A 21,941-nucleotide genomic window follows, 5' to 3' on the forward strand; every position below is an offset into this window, starting at 1 on the left:
TGAGGGTCACCCTTCAGTGGGGGTGTGGCCGGGCTGACGTGGCCTCTCCTTTCTCCCCTCCTAGGGGCATCCTCTTGGACTCTAGCACGGCTGTGTGAGCCGGACTCCTTAGACCTCCAGCCTTCATCTGTGTTAACTGCAGGCAAGCCTGAGCTCGCAGACGCTGCCTCGGGCTCCCCTGACGTGCCTGGTGAAGGTCAGCACTTGCTTCTTTCCAACGGACACATCCCCCAAGCCTGTGACTCTGGTTCCGAGTCCACCCCCCTGACAGGACAGTCCCCCGGGAGACGGAGCACACCACTGCTGTTTGCACCGAAAAGCTAGGCTTTGTCTACCTCGGCTCTCATGGCGTCTGCAGAAGAGAGGTGGGTGAGGCCGCAAGGGAGCCTGGCTTCGGGCATCACTGATTTGTACATAGTTCTCACCTCCACGTGGAGCGGCAAGAGTCTGAAAGGACTTGCAGTGGAAGCACAGAAATGCAAGAGGCTAGCGTGTACAAAAGGTAGAGGAGTATTTGGTACCCTTGTACATAAGAGTTCTCAGAGATGCCATATATATTATATATATCTTTTACAGAGGCTATTTTAATCTTTAGTGCATGGTTAACAGAAACAAAAATCGTACGATGTTGACAATATTATTTTTCATACCTGGTTGCTGTTTAATTTTGGAGGGGGGGATAGTTCTGGTGCCTTAATGCATGGATGGAGTTCCTTGAACCTACAAACCACATTTGTTCACAGGAGGTTTTGGTGGTGGGTGGAAAGGAGGCGCTCTTGGCTTGGTACAGACCCTGGGATGCTTTACCACCAGAGGCTGTGTCTGCAGTGGAAGCAGCTTCCTGTCGTGGTTGCTTGTGTGTGGACAGCGTTGCGGGGACCTCCCCGTAGAGCTCGGAGGGGCAGACGTCACATTCCTTCATGGTGAAGGTGTTCTCGTAGGTTTCAGTTCTTTCTCTAAGAGGTGGAATATAGGTTGTTAATCCACTACAAGCAATTGGCTCCAACAATTAGGATGCCTTTCTTCCTTCTGTGAGAAAGGCAGATGTGGTCTTGTCAGTATCATTCAATGGTCATTTGAGGCTTTTTAATAAGATAGAGGCTGCTGATGGTGTTGGTACCTGTGGATTTTTCAATAGTGATGTTGTAGTTCTGCCGATATAATTAATATTACATTGGCCTTAGGGGAGGAAAAAACCCGAGTCCTCTCTTTTCAGGGCTCATATGTCTCCACTGAGAATCCAGAGCAGGCCTGGCCATGTCCTTCCCTCGCCCAGATGGCCCTGGGCTTGGACTCTCAGAGATCAGCCCCTCGTCCTGGGTTTTGGGTATTTTTGCACTTTTGAGACCTGTTGCTAACCATCTTGTGAGTGCCAATGTGTATTTCAGGAAAAATTACATTGAAACAAGGTCCTTAAAAAATCTCAGAAAGCCAAGCTCCTTTAGCCAAAAAGCTGAAGGGGGCCGTGCTGATGGAATGGTTACTCACCTTGTTAAATTCCACTGTCAGGTGTCACCACTGCTCCAGGTAAGCACACCTAGAATTCTGTTCTCAACAGTTAGCTGATTGTTACTTCCACAAAGTATGTGAATTTGCTGCTTCTGAGAGGCAATGTGAAAGAGGACGTATTACTTTTATGTACAAAGTTATTTATTTATAGAAATTTTGGTACAATGTACATTGAAAAACATGTAAAATATTGAAGTGTCTAACAAATGGCATTGAAGTGTCTTTAATAAAGGTTCATTTATAACATGTTAAGTGTGTGGTGGGTTGTTTTCTACCTACGTTGTTAACCAGCCGTGCTTCATCCTCTTTAATTCCAGAGACTGCCTTTGTAAGGGAGTCATCCTGCCTTAATTAATTACCCTTTTACTTCTTGAAAAGGAAAAAAATTTTAGTCAAAGCAACTATATACTGTTGCTCCGGGGAAGACATGCCAGCACTAGATTCCTAAGATTTCTCTCTGAATTTTTCTAACACCTGGAGCTTATTATAGTCAAGCTCCAAAATGGTGACCTTCTCACTTCATATCTTCGAGTTCCAGTATAGAGCTTAAAATGCCTAACAGTGAACCTTACTGATTAGGAAGGATGAAACCACCCTGTTTCCAAAGCCAGCCCCAGCCCTTGCTTTGAGTCTGAAATAGTGAGAGAAGTCAGTGACGGCACACCTAGTCACTGAGCTGAGACTGGGTTCTCTCTCACAAGACACCTCTCTGTACAATACAAGTGTGTTTTTATAGGTGAAATCTGATGGTCATGAAGACCAGCAGCTTGGTCACCCAGCAAGGATGCTTGCCGTGCTCCTGTAATTCCTTCTTTTTACACAAAGCTGTAAGCTCATGCAATTGGAATTAACCCAGGGGAAAAACCCACCCACATCCCCAGCCTTTTCCGTAAGTCTCCTTCTAGCCGTTCTTTTAAAATTGTAACCAGCCCTGCCTTTGGCTGACGCTACCATCAGGTGGCAGGAAATGAAAGATCAGATACAGATCAAATGAAGGCTCTGAAAGGGCCCGGACTCAGCATTACCATGCTTATTTATTAAGGGGTTCTGAGAAAAATAACGTTCAAAGTACCACTGTGGACATCATTTTTCTCTCAACTCTGGCAAATGAGCCGATGATGTCACCCCAGCCAGCCTGCAGCACGGAAGACGTGTCCTCCATGTTGTAACCCGAGCGGGACTGGACTCCGCACTGTGTCTTGCTGTTCAGATGGCTGGACAGCTGCTCACTGGAAGGGAAACTCTTCTCACAGCAGGATCCTTTCTTGAAGGCAGGGGCCATCTCTGATTCAGGGGCTCTCTCTGCCAAGTTCCAACAGAAAGCTGCGAGTTTGGTCGTAAACACCAAGGAAGATGAAACCTCCCAGACTGATGGCTGCCATGCGAGGGAAGACACCTGCAAATAATCTGGTGGGAGGCAAGAGGAAAGATTTTTTAAAATTGTGTGTATAAAAAAGGTGGAATTCCAACACCCACAGCTTGCTCAACTTAACACACCACGCTCATTAAACCCCACACAGCACTTTAGATATGTGTGTTTTTCCTTTCAGAATGGCACTTACATTCCCAAGTAGACTTGCTGAAGCTGGAGCCCAGCTGTTTGAGGGCTAAAGTGGCCGAATACCAAACAGAGCTTACTTGTGAGCACCCACCACTAAGTCCAGCAGTTAGTCCAAACTAACTCGATCCCCACAAGAGTTCTGTTAACTTTCACACCATTTCTGTCTTTGAGAGACGATGAAATGGACTTTTTAATAAAGCTGTCAATGAGCTGGCTCCTGGGGAAGGCTGGAGCCCCCCAACACCTTAAACCTGAAGTGGGCCCTAGGTGTTTCGGGAGATTTCCAGTGATTATCCCGTTCCTCCCGGTGACTCACTCGGTCCCATTTTGTCCTTAAATCCCCACAAATGTGACGCCACTTGGGGAATCCAATCTCCATGGATCCCGTTTTCTTTCTCCTCTAATGAAGGGCAAGACAGATGGGTTGTTTCAGCTGGGAGGGGAACAGCACCTCATTATCGGTTTTGTCCCCAGGCACTAGGAAAGGCCAGTCACCATCAAAGTTGCAACTTTGGAATAAGCAAAGAAATGCAAAGTAAAAGAATGATGTTACTGGGGTTGTAAATTGGGCAATCATTGTTTAATACACTCCCAGAGCAACGCACAGTTATTTGTTCAAAGATGGTCATCGTGGTTTCACTGATGAAACAAAAACTGCAAAGAACCCACTCTCGGATTACAGATTCTGGTACAGGAGACAAACCTGGGAGATTCTGCAACTGAAAAATAAGGTCGTCCACAGGACTCACGTGGAAGACAGACAAAAGGGTTCTAAAAGAAGTCCCAAACACGGCTGACATGTCCTCAACTTCCTGAGGAGACTTTCCTCGCCTAGTGTCTGTAATAATTGAGCCTTTTTACCAACAGTATTACTTGCATACGCAGAAAACAAAATTATACAGTCAGAACTAATGAATTCACTACTAAAAATAATTTGGGTCAGATCTAGGGAGGAAAGCTGAAAATACATACATTATGCCAACGGGAGCCTCAGATAGCCCTGACAGTCTGGGAAACCTCCACGCTCAGCTAAAGGGAGACTCATCAAGACCTGGACAGGGAGGAGGCCTCACAAAGGGCAGCCTAGTCCACGGCTGCCCAGCTGCCCCCTGTCAACTGCCAGGAGAGGCCAGCTCCCCGCTCCTCAGACAACCCCACCACGCAGCCCTCAGCACTTCTGAGGAAAAGAGACTCGAGAGGAGTTCTGGGGGTCAGTGGTTTAGTTAGCTGAGAATTTAACTCATCAACTACAATGATACCCCAAATGAGAACCTCTTTTTCTTATCCACATGAAAATTCTATAGAAGATGAAAACACATTTGTAAGGAAAAAGCTGCTCAGCCCAGCACCGGGCAAGTTGTTTCTATATGAGGTATCCCTGAATTTCTGCGTTGAGGCCCCTCGGTCCTTCCGACCTGGAGAACATTTCAGCCCCCAGCCCCCAGCCCACCCCACAAAGAGATGCGCTGGCCAGGAAGGCACAGGGGCTGAGCTGCGGAAACCGCATTTGCCACAGGAGCCTGCCCCCCTGACTTGTTTCCACAGCCAGCGTCTCATTCTGCTCCCGCTGCTAATGAGCTCAGCTGCTCCACACTAGGGGCAGACGGAAGCAGTTTACTGCTTCACCAGATGACAACTGAGTCTGTTAACATCATTACAGCCTTAACGTAGAGTCATTTGTCCAGTGAGCACCCCAACCAGACCCAGACATGGGGGCAGGAGCAGAGCGGAGCCTCGCTGGAGGGACGCCGCGGGAGACTACACAACGGGCGCCACGCGAGGGGCTCGGCAGCGGCGGTGAGCACGGGAAGGCGCGGGAGAGAGACACAAAGGCCTGGCGACGAGCTGGAGTGCGGAGCAGCGCCGGATAAACAGGCTTCCCATCTGCCTCCGGCCCGCTGTGCTGGATGAGCGCGTGGTATTTTCATTTGAGAAACCAAGTTGCCCGCAGGCACATCTCCCAAGTCTGTGACAGAACATGGTTTCCCCCGCCCTCCCCGGAGCGACCCAAGAGCGTCACTGCTCTAACGGATGCCGGGAGCTCAGCACCAGCCCCGAGCTGGGCTTGGGGGGTGTGGGGGTTGTGTACGTGTACACGAGGCGCGAGGCTGTACCTGCAAGGTAACTGGAACCCTCTGCAAAGCCGGGAGGCATGTTCCAGGACCACCAGGGGCCCCGGGGGCTCTGCGCGGAGGACAGAGGAAGCAGCAGAAGCCCAGGCCCACTGCTCAGAACAGCTGCCCACACTGGCAGGGCCTTTGCTTCTTTGCCTTTAGTTACAGTTCCCTTATCAAATTATTTCTCTCTTATCACATTAATGAGAAGCTAATGAACACTCTGCCAAGGACCACATTGGGCATACCAATGGAAGCCCAAGACTCAAGAAGCTTCTGGAAGATGAGATCCCTTCACAGGGCTGATGGCAGGGACAGGCCCTCTGCATGAGGATGACACCGTCTCTCTGCCTGCGATCCTGGCTTGGTCCCGTGAGGGAGCAGCCAGTGACACCACCACCAGGACAGGGAAGGTTAGGTTTTGATCATCTCAGGGAAACCCCTCCTCTGCGAGATTCTGGTGCCACGGTCCTGCCAACAAGGCCACGCCCACACACATCAGCACCTTCCTGAAAACGGCAGGCAGGCTACAGCCCCGCTCAGACTCCACAGGGCCACGGTCTAGGGCAGAGACCAACAGTTGCCAGAGACTCTTAAGAATGATATCAATACAAATGAGTAAAATTCGGCAGTCTGACATGATGACCTAAAAAAGCTACTGCATGCAACACCTCTGTGTGGCCCAGTCACTATCTGAAGCCCAAAGAATCTTTTCTGGGCTATCTCATAGCTCTTCCCCCCCACACACACTATTTCTTTCTTCAGGAGGAACTAACGTCAAAATAGACGTGTCTCAGCTATGAGCAACTACACTGCTATGTCCTCACCATCGATCAGCCGGGAGTCACTGACTCAGGACAGACGAGCTACGGCCCTGCCCTCCCGGGCTCACCCACTCCTCGGGTGGCCTGGCCTCGCCTCCACACCCCGTGTCCTTCGGACGCACAGCACCCACCGCGAGGAGGCACAGTCCCTGAGGCCACACCACCAGCTGCTGTGAACAGAGGACGGGGCTCTCCTGCAGAAGCCCCTCGCCTGGGCCTGGCTGACCTGCACCAGGCTTTCCAGACTCAACCAGCTGCAACAAAACCTGCCAAATGGACACAAAACTAGCCACATAACCGATGGACACAGCTCTGTGACGAGGTGGCGGCACTACTGTGGCTTGGCTGTTTCATACCAGCCTTGTGACCAGGCTCCCTTCAACCTTCCCTGAACGGAGGCTGGGCTCTCAGGAAAATCCCTGGAGATGATTCCAGAGAGAACCATGATATCACCCATCTGTATAGATCCCAACCTGTAGACAGCTTTGGTGCTTAGTTGCTTGGTTCTGTCCCATGGACTGTAGCCTGCCAGGCTCCTCTGTGCATGGGATTTCCCAGGCAAGAATACTGGAGAGAGTAGCCACTTCTTCTCCAGAGGATCTTCCTAACTCAGGGATCAAGCCTGTGTCTCCCGCACTGCAGGCAGATTCTTTACTGCTGAGCCACCGGGGAAGCGCTTGGACAGGTTTGCATATTGTAAAAGCACTACTGAAATAGCATTTTAAAGAGAGCTTTGCAGGACACCACGCTAGAGTATGAAGCACTTGGCTGATGATACAAAGCGGTGGGCTTCAAGGGAGGTGTCACGCACTGTGCTATGTTGAAGGTGATAACTAATAATAGGTAAAGTGTCCCAAACCACAAATGCTTTCTTCTAACAACGCTACCTTCGTCACTCGGGTCCTACCTTACACAAGCGGACACTGGCCTTCTCACTGCTGCAGCCCAGAACCCGGCAGAGGCCACACACACGGACATCGCCCGCCACTGAGATGGGACCCACTGGCCGCAACACTGCGTCAGCTCGACTGTGTAACAGCACCTCACACACGCAACATCAGACATGACGTCTCCTACGATCAGGACGAGCGGAAGGAAGAAGGATGGGTGTGCCTGGCGCTGGGCTAGAGAAGGAGGCCTTACCCCGACAGCCCCTGTGTCCGCCAAACCGCGTGCAGGGCAGAGAGGACGTTCCCGCTCGCGGTGCTGGAACCAGCCTGCAAGGAAAGACAAAGCGAAGACATCGGCTCACAAAATTCCCCAACCACGTACAGCTGGCGCCCCAACACCCTCCCCTAGGACAGCGTCAGGCAGACTGGGAGTCCCCGGGAGTCAGCTCCCTGGCTCTCACTGGGCTAGAAGCCCTCACATCCAAAGCCGCCAGCAAGCACTGATCTGGCCCAAATCCCACCCGAAGCAGCTTTTCCAGGTGAGGTCTCTCACCATCAACCAACGAGCAGAGCTTCCCCAGACAATTCACATACAACTACTAACCAGGAAACCAATGAGAAGCGGTATAATTGATCTGAGAAGGACGGGGAGTAATCAGGATAATGGTATTATGAAACTTCTCTAAGTGGCTAATGCACACATTTAATAAAGAACACTACATTCAGCTTAAAACTGGCTTTGCCCTGTGAAGCTTCATACTGCGACTGTGTCTTTATTTCTTCCGCTTTTCCACAGGGCATGACCCTTCAGTCATTGTTTTGGTTCAGCTATGTTCCATGGACTTCTCTGAAGTCTTGATGCAGTTTTTTTTTAAGATAATTTTTCTTCATGGCATTTGTTAACAGTTCTGAAAACTGTCCTAATTCATCTGGTGAAAGCTTAATAAGCATGATATAAGTTCAGAGCCTCATACTTGCTGCCTGGCATGAAGCAGGCCAACTCTCTGAGCCTCAGGACTGTCACCAGTAAAAACAGGGAGTTTCTGAAAACAGTATTACCAGCCAGAGGCCCTACCAGCCCTACCTGTTCACATAATACGGAGGACAATGATGTCAAAAAGACAGTGATTCCTGTGGATAGTGCTTTGTCCAAAGGCAGTTCCATTCGTGATTCAACAGGCAGCGTAAGGCTGTTAACTTACAGGTATTATCGCCACCTTTGTTCACTGTATATACATATAAGCCCTGGCCCTAACGGAGACAAGCATCTGTTGTGTCTCCGATACATTATTTTACCACTTACCTTTGCCAACATGATTCTTGTTTTGGCCACGTCCAGAGGCGTGGTGACTGCAGCTGCAAAGCCACCTGTGCACATAAAAACACGCCACACACAAGCGAGGCATTGTTCACCACGTTACATGGCATTTTACAATTTTTATTCTAGAATTCCTCGTAACTCTGCCAAAAATACTTCTGTATCATTACATCCACTTGACTGATTCCAGAATAGGAAGCACACGTGCACAATCTTTACCCACACGCTCTGCCGCGTGGCAGTGGGGTCTCACTGCACATCAGAGAGGTGACGGGACAACGTTTTATATGCTCAAGTTCAAAAACAGGCCCCGCAACGCATCTTGCTCTCTTGGGAAGCAGCTCGCAAACCTCTGTGCGCACCGGGGAATCTGCGGTCAGACCCCGCCCCGTCTGAGAGGCACTGCTGCTCCCCCTGGGTCTCAGGGGTCCATGCCTTCCACGGGCCTATCTTCTCTAATCTGACTCCAAAACGCTGCTGTGGTTTCTGCTCTGAGGCAAAACTGGCAAAGGGAAACACGTGTTGCTGTGGGGACTTTTGGTATACATGGCTGGGTTTTTAACGGTTAAGAGAGTACTTTTTTCTATATTTCCAGACTTCTGGTCAACAGAACAGCTAGAGTAACAAGATTTCTAAACTCGTTTCTTGTTGGAGTCAGTCCTGATTCAAGCCCAAGCTCTTCCTTATGGCTCTGTCCTCTTTATTTAAATTCCATGACTGCCAACTGGATCTTTAAAAGAATCCACATATTTTAAAGGGGTCTGTATGTATAGACAGAGGAACTGGAAGACTTTTTTTTTTAACAGAAATCATGGTACATGGTATCAATATTTTATTCAATATGATACAGAGAGATATTGCAGACCCCCAAAGTCCCAAAAAAGACTGAATCAGTAAGCCCAAAAGGGTTTTCTAAAGATTCAGCTTCCATGACCCACAGTGAGGTTGGACAGTTTCCTAAGAGCGAACATAACACATGTGTGAAGGATGCTCCAGAAACAGCAGCCTCTCCCTCTAAGTTCTGGGTTGTGTGGACAAGGAGGTCATTTGATCTCTGCCAAATATCTTTCTAAATATGTTGCTGAAATAAGATCATTAAACCGAACCTCCTCCATTTGGTAACATTATGTTATTTATTATTCTGCTGACTTCTTGAAAGATACACCCAGAAGGGCACAAATCTTAGGGCTAAAGAGTAAAACCAGAACCATGTATATATACTAGGCTGCCTTTTACTTTAGCCACCTCTGAGTTATGAATGTGAAACGTTTTCCTCCCAATTCAAAAGGTGCCTGAAATTCAGAGACCTGCTAAACTGCAAATATTTTTAAAATTTTGTGGACTCAATCCTCAAACGCTACTATTTTTTTAAACCACTTAACCATTTACTCTGCCTTCGATACTCAAAGTCACATGTATCTTGGCTCCAAAAGCAGTACTATTTCATTACACAGTGACTTTGATATAGGAATAAGACAAACACAAATTTGTCCAGTTGTTTAAATTCCTAAGTGCATAACCATTTTCCTGTTTGAAAACGTTTCAAACTGACCTAAACCAACTAAAAAAAGGCTTAAAAATTGACAAGGACATCATCAGTCTGACCACTCAAGCTCTCACAAATCACTCATGTTGAAAAGTATTTGTCTTCTACTAAATTTGGATACTGTAAATTGAACTTATTTTGGCCATTAGTGAAGTTCACCATTCCTTTACTGTAGGTGCCTGCCAATATTCTCCCAGTGATTTGTTTCCTGAAAGTAACATGAAGAAAAGTGAGACAAAAACACATATGCTGAAATACGTCCTAATTTTACTACCATGAAGGAAACTTTATTTTATTAAAGTTATTAATGTCAATTTAAATGTCTTCAAATATCAAAGACTGCTTTAATTCACAGACCTCACAGTGTTTTTTTTATGAGGCTGTAAGAAGGACTTGTGAAGATCATGTAATAGAATAACCGGTCATAATGGGGAGGGAGCAGCGGGGCTGTATTTTCAGGTAAAATGTAGTTATTTTCTACATTTTACTTAAGGGAACTGTAAACCTCTGGTAATAAATACAAGGAACACACTAACGTATTAGACAGGAAATAATTATTTGGTATAGCAACTGCGGGCTACTTTTAGTGTTCAAATCACATGTGAAACAATTTTCTATGTGTTCCACTAGAGATACGTTTGTACTTAATGTTAGGCTAACTGCTTCCAAGAACCAGATTCAGGGGAAATTAGATTTTTACAGCGAAACAACATCTCACGTGTCCTCAGGGTCCTCTCCCGTCCAAAGGGGCCACCTGCCTCCAGTACGTCTGGAGCTGTCCCCTCCCACATCTGCTGGGGCGTGGGGCGGGCACAGCGGCCGGGGGCTGCCGCGCACTAGCTGGGGGCGGGAAGGCTGCTCCAGCGGAGAGCCCCCAACAACCGGGGCTTCAGCAACAACAGTGGCAACAAACGTGTTTCCGTTTCTTTAGACTGTCCTGGGCCCTGTCAGTTGTTACCCAGATAATCCTTCACCCTGTTACAGAATTTCAGGTCATGGCTTTCCTTCCTTCTCCCAGAGCGTGTAAGTGTTCATTACAGGAAATTAATCAAAGAACATTAGGATAGCAAATGTCACTACAGCAGATGTCATAATTATGCAGACTGAATGGTTTTATGTTTAGGAGTTAACTTGAAGTGAGGAAGCTGGCAACAGTTCCAAAGTTCATTCCCCCCCACCCCCTAATTTAACCCCTGACCAGAGGCCAAGGGAATTTCTGAGCATGACAAGCCATCAACACCTCCAATCTCAAGGGACATTTTTGGATATTTGTGCCAAGTGGTTCATAAAGCAAGCATGGGCACCAAACAGCTCCAAGAATGACCAGAGAGTGCTTTGTCTATGATAATTTAATGAGCTTAAACTTGGAAAAGCACACAGGAATGAGAAATGAGATTTCTGGTTTAAGGGCAAGTTTTATCATTGCCTTTATGGCCATGTAAGGCGAAAACATCTGGAAGTGCAGTGGATGAGCATGCCAGATCTTATGGGCTGCCCAACGTGACAAGTCGTGACTCACGTCTCTATACCGTGTAGTACACAATCTTGCAGCAAATTCTTACAGAATATCACTTTTCCACAATGTGAAGTATTTTCCAATTATGCTAATCTTTTAGAAAGGTTTTTAAACAGTAACCTTGTTCCTCAGGGTCAATATTTGTATCAACTAAAATTTCAAAACAAGGAATGTAAACAAGAAACCTATTTAATTTTGTCTTCTGTTCAAGACATGTACATCTACTAACAATTTTCTGCAGACCTTGGGCAAATTCCTATCAGACGTCAGCTGAAAAAATAAGGTACTTGTCTTAGAGGAGCTTTTAAACCTATACCCTAGTAGAGGCAATGATTAGGTATACTAAATTTATTAATGTGCTTTCTTCCCTCTATGCAATTAAGAACTACTATGATGACATCTTTTCATTTCCTGGGTGTTAGCTGTTTTTACTGAAATAGTAATTCCTTAAATGTAGTTCTACAGATTACCAAACACTAACACGCCATGCAGGGGCTTCCCAGGTAGCTGAGTGGCAAAGAATCTGCCTGCCAGTGCAGCAGATACGTGTTCTATCCCTAGGCCGGGAGGATCCCCTGGAGGAGGGCATGGCTACCCGCTCTAGTGTTCTTGCCTGGAGAATCCCATGCACAGAGGAGCCTGGCGGGCTACAGTCTATGGGGTCACAAAAGAGTCAGACATGACTAAGCGACTAAAGACCACCACACACTATCACCTATCCCAGCAACAACCTCTTCTTGGAGGGACAGGTGATTCTATGTCACAGGTAAGGAAACTGGTGCCTGGCAAGGCCCCGAAGTCTCCTTCCTCAGCTGCGGGCAGAACAGAGGTCTGCAGCTCTGTGACTCGGCCAGGTCAGCCAGCACTAGAGGCTGCAGCTCTGGGCGAATCCATTGGCTGCCCCGGTCCCAGTTTCCCCACTGACCCAGACAGTGGATGCTGGTGATGCAGGAAGCAGACTGCCCACCTCTCCCCAACTCAGGGTAAAGTGATCGGAGACTCACTCCCTGTGGACTGAAACTCCAAGGTGACAGCCGCAGGATGGAGGCTGAGCCCTGCCCAGATCACATAGTTCTCATTCTCAAAGTCAGGCGACCTCCCCAACCACAAATGTGCAGAAAAGGTCTTGGAGATCAAAGGGGAGTGACGTTAAGAGATGCTCCACGCATAAACCTCTGCAGTAGAATCCATCTTGGCTAACAGACATGTGCGCGCACACAGAAGAATCCTGAGATACACCAAATATGGGCTGTGAACCGGGCAAACCAAAATGACTGGCCAAAGGAAAGCTGGAAGAAATGCCTCATTACAGTAATTCACGCTGCCCCGAGGGCACGCCTCGGGGACTCTAAGTCTGCCCCTGGGTGTTCCTGTCCACGCATACTGTACTCTTTTTTCCACCTAATAAATACTTCACCTTTCATCTCTGTGGGAATTTTCTTCTGCAAAGTTGAAAAGCCAGGGTCTTGTCACTGACCACTGGTCTACTGGCTAAGATTTGGTGCTCTCACCACCGTGACCCGTTCTCCATCTCTGGCCAGGACCAAAACCCTGCTTCAAGCAGCTGCCAGCCGAGACCCCTGAGATCACTGATACCAAGTTTCTCCCCCTTCTGCCGCATCCCCACCTCCTGCCACCTCTGACTAAACTAAATGCTTACTGCCTATCATACGACATTTCTCACAAAAAGGAACCGTAATGAACACACATGTCCTTAAGAGGAATGGTACAGCTGCAAGTACATCTTTGAATCAGCTCCTTAAAGAAAGAGACCAGAAAAAAATATACATTTGTTTTAACATACGGACAATTTACAGTATGTTCACTTTAAGAAGTGGCCTTCCTTATCCAGTATGACTCAATTTCCAGAATGCTCACTTTGCCCCCAGGCCCCAGAGGGGGTCCACAGACAGACCCTCATAGGTCCCGGGGAGTAAGGACTCCTGACCACTGGCAAACAAATGAAGACCACCTACCCACTTAACACAGCTAAGGACATGGATCATGTGGAAACAATCGCCCATCATAATCAATCCGAGCTGGCTTCGTATCTACAGGCAATAGTCTTATTCTGGATTATCAATTCTGCAAGTCAGATGGATCCAATTATTACTACAGGATCCTATAAAAATGTATGTTTTCTGTTTTCCTGATTACTATAACAAAAAGTCCATCCAACGACCATTAAATTGGAAATGAATTTTTTTCTTTCAAGCTGGTATCCTAAGCCCATGTATCTGTCAGTTTATGGGGTCTACATCAAAACCAGCAGTTCATAGTTTTCTGACAAATCTCCATTTCAATGTATTTCAACTATAATTCTCACTTACCTTTATTTGCAACAACAAAATGCCTTTCTCTCTCAGACTGTTACACCTCTCACTCACTAAATTCTTTGCAGTCTCTGCATCCTCCCTAAAACCTCACTGGAAAATGCGTATGACAATGTGATGGATAGCACGACATTGCATACTGTCACTCTACTCTTTGTTTAATGTCTAGAAAAACGCCCAGATGTTTAGATCTCCGTATTTTCTACACCGTGCAGTTTAGCCTTCGGTAAGTTGTGGAGCAGCCTCTGCTCTCCTGACACTAGTTAATCTACGAGGCTGTCAAACATGTCACACGGACCGTGAATCACTGCCTCCTGCAGAATTCGCTGAAGCCCCCCAAGAAGTGCTCGAGGCAGACAGCTGCACTGGGAGCCCTGCACCCATAGCTCGGCTCTTCGCAGAGAGGCCTTGCTACATTATCTTCAAGATAATCCACGGGCCTGAGTGAAGGCTTTAATAAAAAGAAAACGAAAAATTTGTCAAAAACAAATTGGCTGTCTTTCAGGCAGACACCTTTTTAGCCGGAGGTCCTCCCCCCACAACACCCACCCAGACACTCTTTTCTCAAACTAGTGGAACTCTCTTTTTCTAAACAATGTGGAATTTCTGAAGAATGTTGTTTTTGCATAGTTAATATTTTCACATTTTTCTCCCCCTTCTTGGTCTTTCCCAGTATAATATAATCCTTTGCACCTGCAAAAGCTCCACAGACTGCTGACTGCCAAGAATCCACCACATGATCTTGCCTCCAGGACCAGAGGGCCTGTGGTAGAGGAGAAAGAAAAATACAAGTTATTAAATATTTGAATTTATCAGAACCTCCTGTGGGTTAGCTCTGGGGATGGGAACTTAAGTGAGAAGCTATTTTGGTGGCATTCCTCACTGATGACATAAGTGATTTTCCCAAGGACTTAACGGCCTTCTAAAATAAGTCAAAGAAACCAGGGGGACAGGGACATTAGAGTGCCCAAAGGAAACCATTTTCAGGGAATACGTGTGATACACATACACACACATTTATATATAAGTATAAAAATAAAGACAACTTTAAGACAATGTAACATTTAAAATACTTCCCGTATAATTCTAAACATGTAAATACCATAATACACAAATTAGTCCAAAGCAGTGTATACCAAATTCCACAGTTCTGTTTTCAGTCTTTATCCATGCTGTACATGTTTGAAGGATACTGATTCTATTACTAAACAATGTAAAGTTCCTCAAAATGCTTTCACACCGCTCTGTGTAATATGTGTAACATAAAACTCATGCTGAGTTTCAAACTAGGCAAGATGATGGCAGGGGTGTGGTGCCTTGCTTGCTGAGAGTTTATGATACACTAGAAAATGAGATACAGTCATTTCAAGTGGTGAAGAGAGTCAGGCCCTGGTTCAGCCTCTGAACACATATCAAAACCCGAGACTTCCCTGGTGATCCAGTGGTTAAGAATCTGCTTTGCACTGCAGGGGACATGGGTTTGATCCCTAGTCAGGGAACTAAGATCCTACCTGCTGCAGAGTAACTAAGCCCATAAGCCACAACTAGACAATCCACGGGAAAGATCTCCACATGACCCAACAAAGACCCCCCCAGTACAGCTAAATATTTTAAAAAACAAAACAAACCAAAACCAAAACCAAACCAACCAAACATACCAAAAAAAAAAAAAACCCACCCACAGTCCTCATAACAATCCTAAGAGTCGGGTCCTGTTGCTAGTCTTGTTTTATCCAGACTTTCTAACGGCAGAGCCTACACTATTTATTTTTGTTTTTAGCTTTCTTGAGGTATAAATGATACCCAATAAACTCCATGTATTTAAAGCAGGTGATACAGTAACTTCTGATACACATACATATGAAACCATCGCCATGATTAAGATAATGAACATATCCATCACCCAAAAAGCTTTGTTGTCCCTTGGTCATCCCCCTTTCCTACCCTCCTGACCAAATCTTAAACAATCTGATCGATCCCTATAGATTAGTTTGCCTTTCCTGGAATTTTCTAGAAATGTAATTATAAATTAATTTTTTAACACAAATTCTTTCCTTCAGATTTTTTGTATGATCTGCTCGTGTTACTGTGGGTGTCAGTCATTGTTCCTTTTTATTGGTTAAAAATAACAGTCCATCATGTAGATGGATCACTATTTGTCTATGCGCATCTGCCTGTTGATGGACCTCTGCCATTTCTCCAGTTTGGAGCTACTACTACTAAAACTGTTATGAATGTTTATATTTATGACTTCATATGGACACATGCCTTCATTTCTCTTGGAAAAATACCTAGGAGTGAAATAACTGAACCGCATGGCAGATGGATGTAGGTATACTTTTTAAGAATCTAATTGTTTTAGAAACCGTTGTACCATTTTACATTTAGACCAGTTTCTTTACATCTTTTCCAATATCTGGTATTGTCAGTATTTTTAATATTTTACCATTTTAATTCATATGCGGTAGTATTTCATTGTGCTTTCAATATATATTCCCCTAATAATGCTGAGCTCCTTTTCATGTACTATTTTTTTTACCATCCATAAAATATCTTCTTTATGAAGTGTCTGTTCAAATGTTTTGCACATTTTTATTGGGTTGTCTGTTTTGTAATTACTGAGTTTTGACAGTTCTTTCTTAATTACTGCCTTTTATTTTTCTTGCCTTACTGAACTGCTTAGGGTCTCTAGCATAAAGGCAAGTACCGCAATAAGGACAAAGAATATTAGAAATAAGACCTCTTAAATATATTCATTACAATGGTTAGAATGGTATATATAATATCCTGTCAATGGTGGTGTGACATTTTCACAGATGATCAAATATACCACAACTAACAAATGGGACCTATTTAAACTTCAAAGCTTTTGCAGAGCAAAGGAAACCATCAACAAGATGAAAAGACAACCCTCAGAGTGGGAGAAAATATTTGCAAATGAAGGAACAGACAAAGGATTAATCTCCAAAATACAGGAGTTCATTCAGCTCTATATCAAAAATAATAATAATAATAATAACCCAATCAATAAATGGGCACAAAGCCTAAACAGAAATTTTTCCAAAGAAGACATATGGATGGTCAACGAACATGAAAAGATGCTCACCATTGCTCATTATTAGAGAAATGCAAGTCAAATTACAATGGGATACCACCAAATAGCCATCATCAAAAAATCTACGAACCCGGACTTCCATGGTGATACAGTGGTTAAGAAACCCCTCCCAGTGCAGAGTACATGGGTCTGCCTCCCACATGCCTTGGAGCAACTAAGCCCGTGCGCCACAACTGCTCAGCCAGAGCTCTGCAAATAGTGAAGCCTGTGCACCTAGAAGCTATGATCCCAGCAAGAGAGGCCACCACCACGAGAAGCCCATGTGCCGTGAAGAGCAGCCCCTGCTCACTGCGATTAGACAAAGACCACTCGCAGCAAAAAGACTCATAAACTGAAAATATAATTAAACAAATAAACTTAACTTCAAGATTAAAAATCTACAAATCCCTAAGTGCTGCAGAGGATATGGTGAAAAGGGAACCCTCTTGCAATACTGGTGGGAATGTAAATTCATACAGCCACTATGGAGAAGAGTATGGAGGTTCCTTAAAAAGTTAAAACCAGAACTACCAGCAATCCCACTACTGGGCATACACTCTGAGAAACCCATGATTCAAAACAACATATGCAACCCAATGTTCACTGTAGCGCTGCTTACAATAGCTAAAGACCTGGAAGCAACTTAAATGTCCATCCACAGATAAAGATGTGGTACATATATAGAATGGAACATTGCTGTGTAGTTGCTAAGTTGTGTCTGACTCTCCAACTCCAGAAGGAACAAAGATGCTGAGCCAAAGGGGAAACAATGCCCAGCTGTGGATGTGTCTGGTGGTGAAAGTGAAGTCTAATGCTGTCAAGAACAATACTGTCTACCTGCAATGTTAGGTCCATGAAACAAGGTAAATTGGATGTGGTCAAAAAGGAGATGGAAAGAGTGAACCATCAACATTTTAGCAACCAGTGAAATGGACTGGAATGGGTGAATTCAATTCAAATGACCATTATATCTATGACTGTAGGCAAGAATCTCTTAGAAGAAATGGACTAGTCCTCATAATCAACAAGAGAGTCTGAAATGCAGTACCTGGGTGCCAACTCAAAAATGACACAATGACCTCTGTTTATTTCCAAGGCAAATCATTCAATATCACATAATTCAAGTCTAGGCCCCAAACACTAATGCCAAAGAAGCTGAAGTTGAATGGTTTTATGATGACCTACAAGACCTTCTAGAACTAACACCAAAAAAAGATGTTCTTTTCATCATAGGGGATTGGAATGCAAAAGCAGGAAGTCAAGAGATTTCACCTGGAGTAACGGGCAAGTTTGGCCTTAGAGTACAAAATGAAGCAAGGCAAAGGCTGACTGAGTTTTGCCAAGAGAACGCACTGGTCACAGCAAACACCCTCTTCCAACAACACAAGAGACAACTCTACACATGGACATCACCAGATGGTCAATACTGAAATCAGATTGATTATATTCTTTGTAGCCATACAGATGGGAGACTGTATAGATGGAGAAGCCCCATACAGTCAGCAAAAATAAGACCAGCTGCTGACTGTGGCTCAGATCATGAACTCCTTATTGCAAAATTCAGACTTAAATTGAAGAATGTAAGGAAAACCACTAGGTTCTTCAGGTATGACCTAAATCAAATCCATTATGATTATACATAATCATAATGGAAGTGGAAGTGACAAATAGATTCAAGGGATTAGATCTGATAGAGTGCCCAAAGAACTATAGACGAATGTTCCAAACACTGCACAGGACGTGGTGATCAAAACCATCCCCAAGAAAAAGATGCAAAAAGGCAAAATGGTTGCCTGAGGAGGCCTTACAAATAGCTGAGAAAAGAAGAGAACTGAAAGGCAAAGGATGAAAAGGAAAGATATACCCATCTGAATGCACAGTTCCAGAGAATAGCAAGCAGAGATAAAGTCTTTTAAAGCGAACAATGCAAAGAAATAGAGGAAAACAACAGAATACGAAAGACTAGAGATCCCTTTAAGAATATTAAGAGATACCAAGGGAACAATAAAGAACGGAAACTATGGGCCTAACAGAAGCAGAAGACATTAAGAAGAGGTGACAAGACTACCCAGAAAAACTGTACAAAGAAGATCTTCACAACCCAGATAACCATGATGGTGTGATCACTCACCTAGAGCCAGACATCCTGAAGTGCGAAGTCACGTGGGCCTTAGGAAGCATCACTATGAACAAAGCTAGTGGAGGTGATGGAATTCCAGCTGAGCTATTTCAAATACTAAAAGATGATGCTGTGAAAGTGCTGCATTCAATATACCAGCAAATTTGGAAAACTCAGCAGTGGCCACAGGACTGGAAAAGGTCAGTTTTCGTTCCAATTCCTGAGAAGTGCAAAGCCAAAGATGTTCAAACTACCACACAATTGCACTCATTTCACATGCTAGCATCTCAAAATCCTTCAACCTAGGCTTCAACAGTATGTGAATGAAGAACTTCCAGATGTACAAGCTGGATTTAGAAAAGGTAGAGGAACCACAGATCAAATTGCCAACATCCTTTGGTCACAGAAAAAGAGAATTCCAGAACATCTATTTCGGACAATGCTAAAGCCTTTGACTGCAGAGATCACAATAAACTGAAAATTCTTCAAGAGATAGGAATACCAGACCACCTGACCTGTCTCCTGAGAAATCTGTATGCAGGTCAAAAAGCAACAGTTAGAACTGAACATGGAACAACAGACTGCTTCCAAATTGGGAAAGGAGTACATCAAGGCTGTATATGTCACCCTGCTTCTTTAACTTATCTGCAGAGTGCATCGTGCAAAATGCCAGGCTGGATGAAGCACAAGCTGAAATCAAGACTGCTGGGAGATATATCAATAACCTCAGGTAAATGAACTCACCCTAATGCAGCAACGGAAGAGGGACTACAGAGCCTCTTGATGAGGGTGAAAGAGGAGAGTGAAAAATCTGGCTTAAAACTCAACATTCAGAAAACAAAGATCATGGCATCTGGTCCCATCACTTCATGGGAAATAGATGGGGAAACAGTGGAAACAGTGAGAGACTTTATCTTCTTGGGCTCCAAAATCACTGTGGACGATGACTGCAGCCATGAAATTAAAAGACGCTTGCTCCTTGGAAGAAGAGCTATGACAATCCTAGACAGCATATTAAAAAACAGAGATATTACTTTGCTGACAAAGGTCCATAGCATCAAAGCCATGCTTTTTCCAGTAGTCATGTATGGATGTGAGAAACAGACAATAACAATGCCAAAAGAATGGAATGCCTAAGTGGCCAAAGAATGGAAGCCTTCGAACTGTGGTCTGGAGAAGACCCTTGAGAGTCCCTTGCACAGCAAGGAGATCAAACCAGTCAATTCTTAAGGAAATCAAACCTGAATACTCATTTGAAGGACTGATGCTGAAGCTGAAGCTCTAATATTTTTTGGCTACCTGATGCAAAGAGATGACTCACTGGAAAAGACTCTGATGCTGGGAAAAAATGAAGGCAGGAGGAGAAGGGGACGACAGAGCATGAGATGGTTGGCTGGCATCAACTCAATGGACATGAGTTTGAGCAAGCTCCAGGAATTGGTGAAGGACAGGGAAGGCTGGCATGCTGCATTCCATGGGGTCACAAAGAGTCAGACACGACTGAGCAACTGAAGAACAACAATATAAAAAAGGAATGAAACTGGGTCACTTGTAGTGATATGAAATGGACCTAGCATCTTTCATACAGAGTGAAGTAAGAGAAAAACAAATATCATATATTACTGAATATATAGGAAATTTAGAAAAATGGTACAGGTGAACCTATTTGCAGGGCAGGAATACAGACTCAGATATAGCGAATGGACGTGGAGACACAGGTCAGGGGGAGAGCAAGGCTGGGACGAACTGCAAGAGTAGCACAGACATACACATACCACGTGTGAAACAGACAGCTGCGGCTCACTGCTGTGCGCACAGGGACCCGAGCCGGCGCTCTGCGACGGCTGCGAGGGCGGCACGGAGGCCCAACGGCGAATGCACGTTACTGTACATCAGAAACGAACACCGCACTGTAAAGCGATTATCCTCTAAATATACACACACACACAACTAAAGAACAGCGAACTTAGTACTACTTTCCTACTCTCAATATTCTCCACTGAAAATACGCTTGGAAGGCTGAGAAAGCTGCTACAGAAACGGAAAAGACACCATGTGAACAAACCAAGGCACGTGCGTCTCTGTCAGCTCTAACAGCGTTTCTTCAGTCAGACCTCCATGTAAACCACCTAACAAATCAAACGTGTAATAATGTGTGGTGTCAGAGCGCCCACATTTCCTTCCACCTAACTAACGAGATTGCTTACTTGGAAAGCATGTTTATTGAAATCACTGGACTAAGAGTAAAGCTAATCAAATAGATTTTGTAACCTTACTTGTGGAAGTAGATTAACTAAAAAAAGAAAGTTTGATCAAAAACAGCTTTCTAAAGATAGTCTTGCCATTAAGCAGAGTTTCTGGTATTTTTCTGTATATGTTCTAATGTTTCCAAGTATATCTGTGTGCTTTTGTAAAAAACATTCTTTTCTCCAGAGCTCTTACAAGTACTGGAGACAGCATAAGAACCGAATCAGGAGAATGGCAACTTTTTACCTGTTGATCTTTTTTCAATTTTTGGCCACACTCCACAGGATACAGAACCTTAGTTCGCCAACCAGGGATCAAACCAATGCCCCCTGTTTGGAAAGCATAATCTTAATCACTGGATAGCCAGGGAAGTCACAACTTTTTACTTTAAAGGTGGCAAAATTTTATTTTATCAGGCTAATGCCAATTTGAACACTATACTTTGCTGAGTTTTCAGGAAATGGATACAAAACATAAAATATCAATGGTCATTCTGGAAATGACTGAAAGTCATCATCTTCAGTTTCTGCTGGAACCTGCAAGGATTCCACAAAGGTTACTCCAAACAGACTTAAAATGCTACAAATAATGCTGAGTTTGCAAGGAGTGTGCATGTGCTCAGCTGCAGTCGTGGCAGACTCTCTGCGACCCCCATGGACTGCAGGCCACATGGCTCCTGCCCACCAGATTTCCCAGGCAAGTTACCGGTGCTGGGTGCCACCTCCTCCTCCAGGAGATCTTCCTGACCCAGGGATCGCACCTGTGTCCCCTGCATCTCCTGCACTGGCGGGTGGATTATTTACCACTGAGCCACCTGGGAAGGCCTTACAACTAGTAAAAAAAAGAACAAATAATACGATGTGTATTACA

The 21,941-nt window shown here is 44.9% G+C and overlaps 2 protein-coding genes across 7 annotated transcripts in view; one reads left to right on the forward strand and one right to left on the reverse strand.

The window, feature by feature from the left end:
* The window catches only part of LRIG1 (leucine rich repeats and immunoglobulin like domains 1), a 115,170-nt gene extending 113,415 nt beyond the window's left edge, over positions 1-1,755 (forward strand). Inside the window, exon 19 of the mRNA XM_005890961.3 lies at positions 65-1,755. Within this exon, the coding sequence (XP_005891023.2) occupies positions 65-324 (260 nt within the window). The 3' untranslated portion in view covers positions 325-1,755. The remainder of the gene's footprint in view (positions 1-64) is intronic.
* SLC25A26 (solute carrier family 25 member 26) overlaps positions 1,633-21,941 on the reverse strand; it is a 146,496-nt gene continuing 126,187 nt past the window's right edge. For 3 of the 6 annotated variants that reach the window (XM_070359691.1, XM_070359689.1, XM_005890958.3), the window contains 4 exons: positions 14,305-14,374; positions 8,202-8,266; positions 7,152-7,225; positions 2,651-2,916 (listed from right to left, as the gene is read on the reverse strand). In XM_070359691.1, the coding sequence (XP_070215792.1) occupies positions 2,799-2,916; positions 7,152-7,225; positions 8,202-8,266; positions 14,305-14,374 (327 nt within the window). In that variant the 3' untranslated portion in view covers positions 2,651-2,798. Of the gene's footprint in view, positions 2,917-7,151; positions 7,226-8,201; positions 8,267-14,304; positions 14,375-21,941 lie in introns of all 6 variants that reach the window. The other 3 variants (XM_070359690.1, XM_070359688.1, XM_070359687.1) reach the window with 1 other exon arrangement.

This window comes from Bos mutus, chromosome 22 (genome assembly GCF_027580195.1).
Source record: "Bos mutus isolate GX-2022 chromosome 22, NWIPB_WYAK_1.1, whole genome shotgun sequence".
NCBI lineage: Eukaryota > Metazoa > Chordata > Mammalia > Artiodactyla > Bovidae > Bos > Bos mutus.